This window comes from Macrosteles quadrilineatus, unplaced genomic scaffold, assembly GCF_028750875.1.
Source record: "Macrosteles quadrilineatus isolate MER2022 unplaced genomic scaffold, UCM_ALF_1.0 Scaffold_2__2_contigs__length_208266976, whole genome shotgun sequence".
Lineage (NCBI taxonomy): Eukaryota > Metazoa > Arthropoda > Insecta > Hemiptera > Cicadellidae > Macrosteles > Macrosteles quadrilineatus.
The window spans coordinates 123,457,171-123,469,712 of record NW_026542595.1 but is presented as its reverse complement, the minus strand read 5'-3'; the positions used below and the strand labels follow the sequence as shown (position 1 = coordinate 123,469,712).

The window sequence follows — 12,542 nt, the reverse complement described above, 5'->3', positions numbered from 1 at the left end:
TCAGATCGGTTGGATTTGAATGTATTTTATTATGAAAAGGGAATCCAAAATGGTTTACAATATAAATCAATAAATATTCTATATCAAAGTTTCATGGTAGATGATATTTAAAAAAAATTCTAGGAAACCGAGTGGATTCATAACGAGTCTTCAAATTTGAAGATCACTAGTTCGATTCCTACCGTGATGGATTTAGTCGCAACGACATTTGTTAATTTTGCTATGAATAGATTATCCCACATTTTATTTAACACAATTTTAGGTTGTAACAAAACCAAGGCTTGTGTTGTTCCCTTACCGAAAATCTTTTAACTGCCAATGACGTAAAAAAACCCGAAAATATAATCTTAATAATTAAGTTCCGTAAAATATAACAGCTAACTGAACAAACCAATTTTCCCCAAAGAATTTCCCTACCAATAAATATTTACAGCATCTGCTAATTATAATCTGACCTAAATTCTACCGGTACCATCCGAGACAAAGGCAAGATTAGGTTGAATAATAAGAGCAACCCGACCAGACCTGTTTAGACTTGTCCTGATTTGTCGCGGTACAAATAAGCGATGAGCCACCTGGTCGGACGTGCGGGGGGATCGGATGAGCGAGGTCCTCACTGCCTTTATAAGTCTCCATCTGGAACAGCTGGTAGACGGTGCAATTGCAACAATGAATGAGTAAATCTAACTCACTACCTCGTGGTAACTCTGGATATAAGATATTTTAATTCCTCAAGGTTCTATGGGTCTTCACATTATTTCAATCCAGTCTAGAGGGAGTCACGGCATTATTACTTAGAAAAAGTTCCTTTGTGATTTGCGGGATTTGAACCCGGGACCTCGGGAACCACTAACCAGCTCACTCTACGATCCCTTTTCCAGCCGTCCTACTTAACCAATTTTTACGATTTGAGATGTCATTTTTAATTTCTCCCCCTATTTCTCCCCGAGTTTGAGTTTTGAGTGGATATATCCGTTTTGGGTCCCACTGAACCCAAAAAAGTGGGTTTTGAAGTGATGTCTTTGTGTGTGGATGTGTACAGAGCTACATACCACACCTGTGGGCCAATTTAGTTGAAATTTGTTATGTATTCTACAGTTCTGCTTGTTTGCATTGAAATGTCAACGCAAAGGTAAACATTGTGAATTTTCTCATACTTCCATGGAATTTTTTAAAACCTCACCTCAAAACTTTGGACATCCAAGGGGCGTAGCCCGAGAGGAACTCATGAAAGTGAATAGGCCTATGATATTCCTAGATATGTGGACAATCTTTGTGCTTAATTTTGGCTTTATCGATTTAGTATTTTAGTCGTGACAGATGCCCAGACAGACAGACAGACAGACACCACCTCAATTTTATAATAGTATAAACGAGAGCTCGCCCCGTGGTCGAAAACTCGACCAAAACACAGAAAACATACGGTTATAGTAGTATGTTTTCTGTGACCAAAAGTACGTATTGTGCAAACTTCTCTATTTTCACTCCATGCTATAAATAAAACATATGATTGGAATTTATTCTTTTGTTTAGATTTTCTGTTTATATTTTGTTGTTATTTCGTCACCATCATGGCAACCCATAAAGGACCATGTCAATTTTTAAAAATTATAAATTCATTTTGTTGTGCTTATTTTTTAGCCTATTTTAATTTATACTGTAAAGGGATTCTGCACATCTATCTGAATGTTTCATTTGGTACCAACCGCGTGTAATTTGGTCTAGTAGTATGTTTAGGCTAGCTGTCATAAGATTTGCAATTTTCTTTTAGTATATAAGGTATATAGATGGGTAAATTGAAATTCACTCGAAAACTAAATTATCCCATATAAAATGCATTACCGTACCAAACAATACCACATTATAATTTTTATTTTTTAGGATTTTTAGAGAACATGCATTCTGTATGGTAAAATTTAGTTGTTGGTTTATTACTCAAATACCAAATAGTAAATTGGAAAGTTGTTCATCTATACAAGACTCTTAAAAAGACGCGCTTGTTGTAACTCTATTTTTCAATTTACATTAAATGTAAATAAAATTTACAACATTTCTAATCCACTATAAACATTTTCAGATTGTAGAGTAGCAATATGTAATAATTTTAAAAGCTTTATTATTTATTTTTACCGCAGAGAAGTAAATTCTCCATGATTCTACATTAAAATAATACATTGAAAGTATTTATCCAGTGTTTAATGACGTTGTGTTGACATTATTTTACGCCTACAAAGCCCTAGACGCACGTAGTTAATCACTACTGCTGTTAGAAACGTTCTCTAAACTGAAGGCAAAGTCAAATAAAGACTGACTTTTTAAAGCATAAAAACGCGTAAATCTAAATATATAAAAGGCAAAGCCCTCACTGACTGACTCACTCACTCATCACTAATTCTCCCACTTCCCATTTACCCAGGAGGCTGAAATTTGGTACACTGATTCTTTGGGCATTAAATAGGAAAACTAAGTAGTTTTTATTTTGATCGGGCTTTCGGGCTCCGCCCCAGTGGCCCTGGAGTTTCCCATGTCAACCTTATGATTTGTCGTATTTAAAAGGAATTAATGAATCTTAACAGCTGTTTCAATTAAACAAGTTGATTCTGTTCTATGATGTTCAATAGCATTAAAGTTACAAGGATTACCAACATGGTGCAGCACTTTAATTTTTTTAAATTTATGACAACAGCTAATTTGCAACCAAAAGGTGAGTGAGCGTAGCGAACGAACTTCAATCTGGATGCGAGTTAGCGTAGCGAATGAGCTATCCTGAAGGCAAGTGAGCGCAGCGAACGAGCTCTAATATGTTAATAAAGTTTGACAATTTCATAATGTTAATATTTAATGAAACGTAATGAAACTTAAGAATATCTAAGAAGTAAAAGTGAAATATAAAAGATTCGTCTGAGATGAGTTATTTGAGATTCGGTTAGCTTAACATTTGTTTCCGAGTGTACTTAATAAGTTTATAACATGCATTAATGAATTACGAAATTTATGACTTCCAAGGATTATTTAAGCTGCAGCTTTGACGATTAACAATGGTTGCAAACAACTCAGAGTTTTATTTAGGTTATGTTTAGTAAATCTACATAAAAACCAGTATAATGTGGGTCTCTACTGTAAAAACAGTTATACACACTTATTAAATACAGGCAAATCTCAATCATACTTATTGCTTATTTTATGAAAATATCTTTTGTTTTATAAAAATGTGTGGAAGAAAAACTATTCTTTATCGTAATTATAATGAGAATCATAAGATTAATTCAGGGAAAAAGTAAACAAACCACGTATAAATAAAAACCAATCTAACAGCTAAGACATCTTCAATATTCTTTAGCCTTTTAATCGAGGTTCGTGCAGGAAAGTTTCACATGAGGCTTTATGTACTATAATCTGTGCAAGGAAGCCCACTTTGTCGGGTGAATGTAGGAAAAAGTAATTTGTATAATTTTATCCTCTTCTTAACCTACGTATTGTTATTTCATATGTTTTGTATATTTTACATATCTAATCCATGTGAAATGTTTTCAAAATATACGTTCATTATCAAACAAAAACCTATTCCAATAAGACTACTTTTCAAATTTGTCATGCTTCGTTATAACACATGTTCATAAGCACGATAGTAATATACATACAATAATTTGTAATAGTATAAACATACACACTTGAGTTTAATATTTGTTCTGTAACAGTTAGCTATTCACCACACTAAACAGATAACTTCGCAACAATGCATATCAGCTGATCGGCAATGAAGTAAAACAGGGATACCAACATATGACCTGGTTTTGTCATTAAATGTCTCACAGTAATTATTGCAGTTTGGATTGCATAAAAAAATAAACATCATTTATTCGTACTTGTAAATTGAAAATTACTATGCTAATAATACAAACCCAAAACTAAATAGGCCATTAGTAGACTTTAGTTACATGACTGGTGTTTAAAAGTAGTATTCCGTTTGTTATAGAACAGTATTTTTTTATATATTTTACCCTTAGGAACTGTATATAAATACGAATAGTAGGAATTTGAAAGTGTATCACCGAAAAACTATCAGTAATACATGTAAAATGATTTAATAAAAAAAAACTTTGGATCCTTTATTTGAATTAGAATTTTATACTAGTAAACTGCCTAAGTTAATTTTTTTGTTTAATCATTGATTAAATGAGTAGACGTGGTTTTATTATACAAAATTAAATGGTGGAGTTTTAACTGTCTGTAAAACTATTATAAAGACATATTAGATATTTCATATAAGTACCCCTTTATCCGGTAGTTCAAACAGTTTTGTTTACATTAATTAGGATGTGTTAATTGTTGAATCGACGACCTACTTATTCTTTTAAATAAACGTCACGTTGTGTTTTCTTTACAAACATGTTTTCCGATTTAAAAAAGGCTAAGTGTGTAATGTTATTAAGTGAACTTAAGCCAGTGACTCTAGTAAAACTGGCATTTGGAAGAACATTTACCAAAGCTCCACATCATGAAAATAACATTCGTCGTTGGAGTAAGCAGTTCATAAACACTGGATCAGTTAAAAAGCAAAGTAAGCCTGGTAGACCACTCCCCGAAGCCCAGACCTGATTCCTTGTGATTTTTTTTTCTTTGAAAATATGGTATATTTTCAAGAATTTCGAAATTTGGTCCATCTAATTAAGAAATAATTGGAAATGCAGTCTCCACTGTAACAAGAAACATTTCTCTTGTTTAGTTATGAAATAAAAACAAAACTGGAAAGATACAAAAACACTATTTATTTTGTTGAATTCCTGTCATCAAAACATTGTAGCTACAAATAAACTTCAACATGGCCACTATTTTTGCTTTACAGACGTCAAATTGATCTATTTCAGCCTACATACAAAATGTTGCTATGTTTTAGCTATGTATAAAACTTTTTTATGTCAGAAATGTAAAAAAAATGTTTTTGTATTTTCCTTGTTTTCTTTTTATTTTATAACTAAACCCCAAATACTATTCTTGAAACCCCTGTTCAAAATAAAGTGTTATTCTTTGTAATTTTCTGTGATTTCTATGAAATATTCTTTCATTTAGTGAGATGACCATCGAATAAATTATAAAGAAAACGTTTATTATCCATCCTGCCTAGTTTACCTTCGGCCAATTGCCGTAACACACGTACACGTTTACCACTATAATTGGCAGATTCGGTCACTGAGCAAGATTTCCCTGACTACCCACTTGTTCAAGAAGTGTTACTTATTCTCCAGTTCATCATATCATCCTTATCAGTTGTTTTAACTGTTTCTTTTGCCTTCTTTAGCTACTAATTAATAATAAGAAGCTTCAGACTTCTCAAGACTTAATCAACGATTTCATTTGTAAACATAACAATAACTCAGTCACTATTATACTGTATACACATAATAATACCATTCAAAACCCATTGATTGACAGTAATGCTTAAAAATTGGAAATACATGGTGATACAAAACGACATTTTGTTTTAATTTTTTTATACAAAAATATAAAACACTATTTACAATATAAAACACAATTATTTGGCATCAAGGTTAACAAACAAAGTGGGGTAACGAAATGATGAATGTATGAGTAGATGGCAAATGAAGGTGAATAGAATGAAGTCCCAGACTAGTGGAAACTGAAACAAAATAAACATGTTAGATTGGTTGATTTCTGCAGTTTTGGGTTAAAAAAATACAAATAAAAGAGGGATTGTCAGATAAATGGTTCAATAAGTGCCTATTAATGCTACTACATACTGTACTATGGGTCTTATGTACTGAAAAATCCTATATACGAACTTATAGATGGATGTAGTCTCGGGATTTTTATGTTTTTAATGGTGCTTTTAGTGAAATTATGTTTTCACTTTTTAGTTTAGGTTAAAATGAATTTTCATCAGTAAAGCAAGTATTGAATAAAAGGGAACTCAATTCAATCTAACCGACGATTTTAGGGTGATGTAAAAATACCTCATTCTCAGATACAAACATTTCATTCAAACTAGAAGCGTGGCTTTTTATCATCATTTAAATCACTTTATCTATCATAGTATGGAAATCAAAAAGGGGGTTGAATTTTAAAAGGCCAAATACACGGTGTCCTCTTTAGAGATATTGATACAGCTAGTCTTTATGTAACATCTAATGGATTATTAACAATACATTTTCTCAAACGATTTCTATGTAAGTTAGTAACGATACAGTTGATAAAGATAGCTAGGTTTAATTAGATAAAATATATCAGTTTTCACAGAGAAGTAAGGCAAATCAGTGAGAGTCATTTTGAGTTTACATGTTTACTACTTCCGATAAATGTATTGAATTTAGTAAAATTATTTTTTACATTTTCTATTCAATTCAATTGTTTATCTAATAAGGTACCTATGGTTCACAGCGAGCTAGTATACTGAAGCCACTGGGCTTCAGTCTTTCAGGTCCTGGGTACAAATCTTACTAATGGCATTAAGTGATAAAGTCACGTCCCTATAGTGAACTTGTTCAAGAAGTGTTACTTATTCTCCAGTTCATCATATCATCCTTATCAGTTGTACCCTGAAGGGACCTACTAACAGGGCCTATAGGGACGTGACCTTATCACTTAATGCCATTGGTAAGATTTGTACCCAGGACCTGAAAGACTGATTCGGATCTGGCTTTATCGGAGAAGTAAAGTACGCAGGAAACTTGCTTATGGGATGACCGTATACTTTAAGCTCTAGTAAGTTGTGTCGGAAATATACTTGTGACGGGCAAGGAATAGTCCGAGCACTGTGCAGAAATTCCTACGCATGGCACTGAGTCTTCTTCCACCGTGAGCGTTGTAGAACATGAAGTCATGGCGGCGTCGGACTTAGCATAAGACACCAGCAACTATTGCTAGACTCCACTTAAGTAAACCACCATGTTTCCTGTACCTTACTTCTCTGCATGATCCATCTATAAATCGATATTTACCTGACTAGCGTCTAGTGGTGATGGTAGTGTCCGTACGTCGTGTACACCTTGGGTGTGTGGTAGATATGCTTGACCTTGTACACAGGGACATGTACAGGGTAAGGCTTGGGTACAGGGTAGGGCACCTTCCTCTCCACGGTCACGGGGTACGGCTTTTCCACAGGGTAGGGGACAGGCTTCTCGACCGTGACCGGGACCGTCCTCACCACCGGGACCGGGACCGGGACGTGCACAGGGATGGGCTGAGGGACGTGGATCGGGACGGGATGCGGGACCGCCACCGGGACCGGCTGGGGGACCGGGTATGCTACAGCCTTGTAGACCGGGACCGCCACGGGCTTTGTGACTTCTACGTGTTGGGAGATGATACCACCCCCGTAGTTGTTGTAGCCTCCGGCATAGCTACTTGGGTATCCTCCAAGACCGCTAGAGAGGCTGCCGTACCTGGAAAATCAGGTGGGTTAGAATATTTAGAAATGTGAATAGTTCGGGGTTTTGTTAACTGTAAGAAAACCAGTTTGTTGAATATCACTGGGATAGAGTAGAATAAAGCGTTACTTAAAGGGTTAGTTGGTAAAAGGATAGACAGTTATGGTTGTCAAAAGATAAGAAGGGACAAAATGGGCTACTTAATATACATCTCTTCTCATCTATATGTACTCTAGATTTTCATTGGGTTTGTCATGCACTATGATTTGCAACTGAGAGACAAAATAAACTAAGGCAGTCAAGTTTTCTTCTCGAAAAAACTGTATCAAAATAGCTTTGTTCGGAGTTTTTCCTTAAAAACAAAACCTGTCACAATATCAAAGATTTTTTAAATAGTTTAGCTACAAAAGAATCAACATTACGTGACACCTATATCTTTTCATATTGTGAACTTCTAATATTTTGGTATTCAGCAATAAAATGCAACTTACAAACACTCTTTCAAGGTGGCTCAAAATTAACATTGATTTGAACAACCTATTCAGTCAAAATACACATTTACCCACATTTCACACTCTTAATGTGTTTTTACTATGTTGCAGGTTTAAAATATGATAAGTCAATAATTTAAAAAATATGCTCCTTATGAAAAAAGAGGACTGTAACAACTTGAGGCTATAGTCTATCTCCTGAACCTTCGTCTATAGCTGGGACTGCACCGGTCCTAAAACCATTAGACAGTCCTCAGGTAGACGGAGTGTCATTAGACATGTTCTATCATACAGAGTATATCTTCACCAATTCAAAGAAGCTGAACACCAAGATTTGTCAGTGGAAGGACATTTACTGGGTGGTGCTTACCCGGTGTCCCCAAGGTCGTATCCTGCGTTCTGTGCGGAGTACAAGGATGACTCCAGACTCCTCTTCTCCTGAGTCTTATCCTCCAGGACCTCTGTATCTTCCTCAGCCCTCGCCGGGACCAACGCCAACAGACACGCTAGAACCTGTGGAACATGCACTGTTAGGAGTCGTCCTGGAGTAAAATATACTAGGTATAGAAATAACCTATACTCTGTGTGGTGAATCCTGTCTCCTGACCGGAGGTCTACATAGAGAGTAGCCAATGGTTTGAGGACAGACTCAGTTAGACGAAGGGCCAGGAGACATGTTCCAACATACAGACTATAGAGCTATTATAACTCACGTAATTGGCTTTTACTCTATAGGCCGGCTATAAACATTAATTCTTAAAAAAAAAAAAACTTAGTTTGAATGTGCAACTCACACAGTGCCTTACTGTCAGAAATTATGTTTTCTCTCTATTTTAGTCAGAGTTACAGTTATTTAACTTAAAATATGCTACCGTCCAAATAATCCAAATAATTTTTTTCTAAATGTTTTTTTTTTTTAGGCTGTGTGGGGTACACATTTCCGGGGTGGACCTGAGAAATCTACGAAGATTATGGTACGGATTTTTGAAGACCTAATGATGGTATTATACGCCCAAAATGTATAAAATTGCCATTGTACTAAAACAGGAATTACTTGGACTGAAGGTATGTAACTTTGATTACAGTACTTTATAAGTCAGCGTTTCTGAAGGATACAAAAGGAATAAAAATATGTAGTCGATTAAGGTTTTGCTTGTTTAAACAGTTGAGTCAATAGTTAGATGGAAGTCAACAATCTACTCCAGCACTTTGTCAGTGGCTAGATCCTTCTAAGTTAATTGTTATTCAAAATCATTCTACAATATTGACCTAGGAATTAAATATCTGGTTCTTTCCATGGGCAATCTTATGCTATATAAAACGGAGTAATCTCAATTGCATTTTAATTAACCATGGATTATATCCTTCTACCAAAACTCAAAATTTTCAAAAAAAATATTTATATTACGATTTATAGAATGAATGACGATCCAAGCAATTGCAAAGAAATAAACCGTACGCAGAGGGGACCCACATCACAAACACTTTCAACTACTTTCAAATACTTTCAACTCAAAAATATACCTATATTTCCCATTTTCGAGATCTTACAGGTTTGTGGTTACTTGCAATAGAAACAGTATGAATCTCTCAATTCCCTCAAAAACTAAATAAATATTGAAACAAATGCAAAGTCGTATAAGTCAAAAATGTTTAACTTAGTCTCTGAATGCCATGAAAAAAAACAATCGTGACGCAAATGTCAACTATTGTGATTTCCTCAGCGACTATGTTATGACATTATATAAGGACGAGTAAGTCTTCAAAAAAGTATTTAGTCCAACTACAAACAAAATTTTTCTAGGAATTTGCTAACAAATTTTGAATCGAGAAAATATAAACAGTGATCCACTCTATAAAAGATTTCTTTCCAAAACATGGGTTTAAATTTTTACCCCATATTAAAAAAAACTTGAAAATTTTTTAAAATTTATGTTTTTGTTTTCTTGTTTTTTCGAGTCAACTTTACCAATACCGTTGTTTTAGATAACTTTATATAAACACAAGATATGTCAAAGAGAATAAGAACATATTTTAAATAAGTTTGAGAATATTAAAAACTTAATATTGTATATTATTAATTAATCATTTTTATTTCGACACATTTCTTTTAAAAGGCTGAGAGAACTATACAATAAAATTAAATTATAAACAAAAATTCATAATTATTTTGATCGTAATATAAAAAGGAATACTTAATGGCTACTGAATTTTATACCGACAAGTTAAGTACTGTAGCGAAATTATAATTAACAACAATTAATACTAAACTTAAAGCATTCAAAGTTATTAAACAATATAATTGAGTTTAGACAAGTTAATATTATAAACATCAGATCACATATCTTTAAAAAACCCATCCTATCATCTTACTTCCCTAAAATTACTATTTAAAAAATTACTTATTACTAAACTAATCAATTACAACTACAAAACAAACCGAAAAACACAAACTGAACACAAAAGCGGAGCAGAAGAAGAAGAACAGAACTACATAAAAGCTAATAAATCCCATTTAACCCAGGAAGACCACGAGAGAAGTGATAACTAAGAAAACTGAGCACGGACTCACCAAAACGTGCATCGTGGTTGGGAGAGTGGAACGGTTTGGAGGGGCTTTCCTGGCTCCGCTCTTATAAGCACAGCCCCCCCCCCCCACTTTCTCCTTACCCCTGGTGGCGAAGCCCCTGTCCTGGTAGTCCCTAGGGATGACATGGAGACGTCCAGGGAGGGGTCAGGGAGGTTACAGGACTATAAGGACCTCTAGGGGCCTCTGTGGAGTGGGTGGTCTCTTTACATCTTTACGCATCGATGGATTGTTATCTCGAGTAATTAACCGTGATTACTGATTAGTGTAATTGGAGCGTGATTAGTTTAATTGCAAATTGAGTTTGTTAATTGTTTCACTAATATGTATAAGGATATTATATTTTTATCTTTTTTTGTATATGGACAGAAAAACACTCAAGTTTTTTGGGAAACATAGTTGTAGTTTCTTTCTCCTAGAATACAAAAACGGATAATTACTTGAAATAAGGAAAACGACAATTAGCTAAAACATGATATCCTTTCCAACAAAAAGGGAAACGATGATAATATGTATTTAATATTCAAGCTGAGGCTGAAAAAGTAAAGCATCGGCTTTAAATATGTAGATACTGAAGAATTGGTTTATCATATCCGACTCCCTGAACATAATTCACTTCATGCTGTAATTTAAATTGATTAGTTCTCCAATATACATGAAACAATTTCAATAAATTGTTATAATATTATAAACATGTTTTATTTATATAAATACCAAAATATTTAAAAAGTCTGGTCAATCGTCAGAGCGATCAATACAAAAGTACTCGAAAAACTATTTAATATTGAAAATAATCTTTTAAATTCCATTATACTCTTGTTATCCTTATAATAAAAAAAGCATTCTAATTTTCTTTCTGGGATTTATTAGTATATTCACACATGCCTTGTATATCCATGTAATATTGTAAAATACTGTAACCGTTAGATAAATTAGTAAATTAACGAATTAATAAACGATCCATCTTGTCCAAGCACTCCTATAAAATGTAGAACTTAATGTAATAATATACTATTCCAATGTCCAAAAAATATTAAATAAATGTTTGAAAAAATGTACGAAAAACGTTTTAATTGCGTGGCAATATTAACAACAATGTGTCTTAGAAATCATACCGTATGAATAAAGATCCATTTTAATTTATTTTAACCATAAAATGTTAAAAGGAATTTGGTTTGGCTGAAATTTGATAGCAATAACAAACTATACTCTAAACTAATTATCTATAATAATTATCGTACGCAGCCTACATAATATTACTAGTATTTAAAACTTAGTGAGGTTTTCCGGGTTTCTTGTAAGTGATACGTATTGTACGTTTCTTTCTTAATCTGATAAATTATCAAAAGTTTATAATCACCAAAGTAGTCTAAATATGTACTATGGTTGTTAACACAATTAGAACTATTATCATAATAAACCCCAAATCAGAAACGATTGTGAACTCTTGTAAATATATTATTTATCTTGTTCTACATTGTAGTAGATATGTTAGGTATACAAATGTGTACTTAGTATCTACACAGTTGTGTACCAGTGTGTATTTTAATATTGTAAGCATTGTAGCATTTAAGTATTTAGAATACCAATTTATCTAGTAGCCATGTATCTAGTACCCATTATTCTTGCTAAGATGACGATTATTTTGCATCCTTTCCCCCTTTTTAAGAACCGTTCGTAATTTTGTCAAAATAAATAAACCCTATTTAATATTTCAAAATTTAATTTTTCGTCTTACTGCAGCAAAAACACCCGTTTTTAATGCATGCGTTGCCGGTCTAAAGTAGCATTTTTACTCTCTAGGGAGTAAAAATCAACTGTTTTAAACAGTTGTAATTTCGATTGTGGCCATCGTATTGATCGAAATTATTTATCGATTGATTTATTAGTTAAGGTTTTAGCCTATTGTTGTCAATTGCTCGACATATCGATAGTATAATAACACAATCGTAATAGACGAAATAATTGAATAACTTACTAAACAGGTCCCTATTTGCATTAGCAGAATTGAAAACATGCTGAAAGTCGTTTTAAAAGGTTATCTGTACATACAAATAATTTCGTTTTCTAGCTTTGTTT

The 12,542-nt window shown here is 33.5% G+C and overlaps 1 protein-coding gene across 1 annotated transcript; it reads right to left on the bottom strand.

Moving 5' to 3' along the window:
• Window positions 1-5,492: 5,492 nt before the first annotated feature.
• On the bottom strand, window positions 5,493-10,471 carry LOC128987311 (uncharacterized). The gene is made up of 4 exons (XM_054408086.1): window positions 10,449-10,471; window positions 8,247-8,389; window positions 6,957-7,400; window positions 5,493-5,638 (listed from the first exon to the last, which is right to left on the bottom strand). The coding sequence occupies exons 1-3, from the start codon at window positions 10,458-10,460 to the stop codon at window positions 6,968-6,970; spliced, it is 588 nt and encodes a 195-aa protein (XP_054264061.1). The 5' UTR covers window positions 10,461-10,471; the 3' UTR covers window positions 5,493-5,638; window positions 6,957-6,967.
• Window positions 10,472-12,542: the final 2,071 nt, after the last annotated feature.

Excerpts from the sequence above, each read along its gene's own strand:
- LOC128987311 (XM_054408086.1), bottom strand. Across the intron at positions 7,401-8,246 it reads TACGACCTTGGGGACACCGG|GTACGGCAGCCTCTCTAGCG; the intron begins GTAAGCACCACC and ends CTGATTTTCCAG.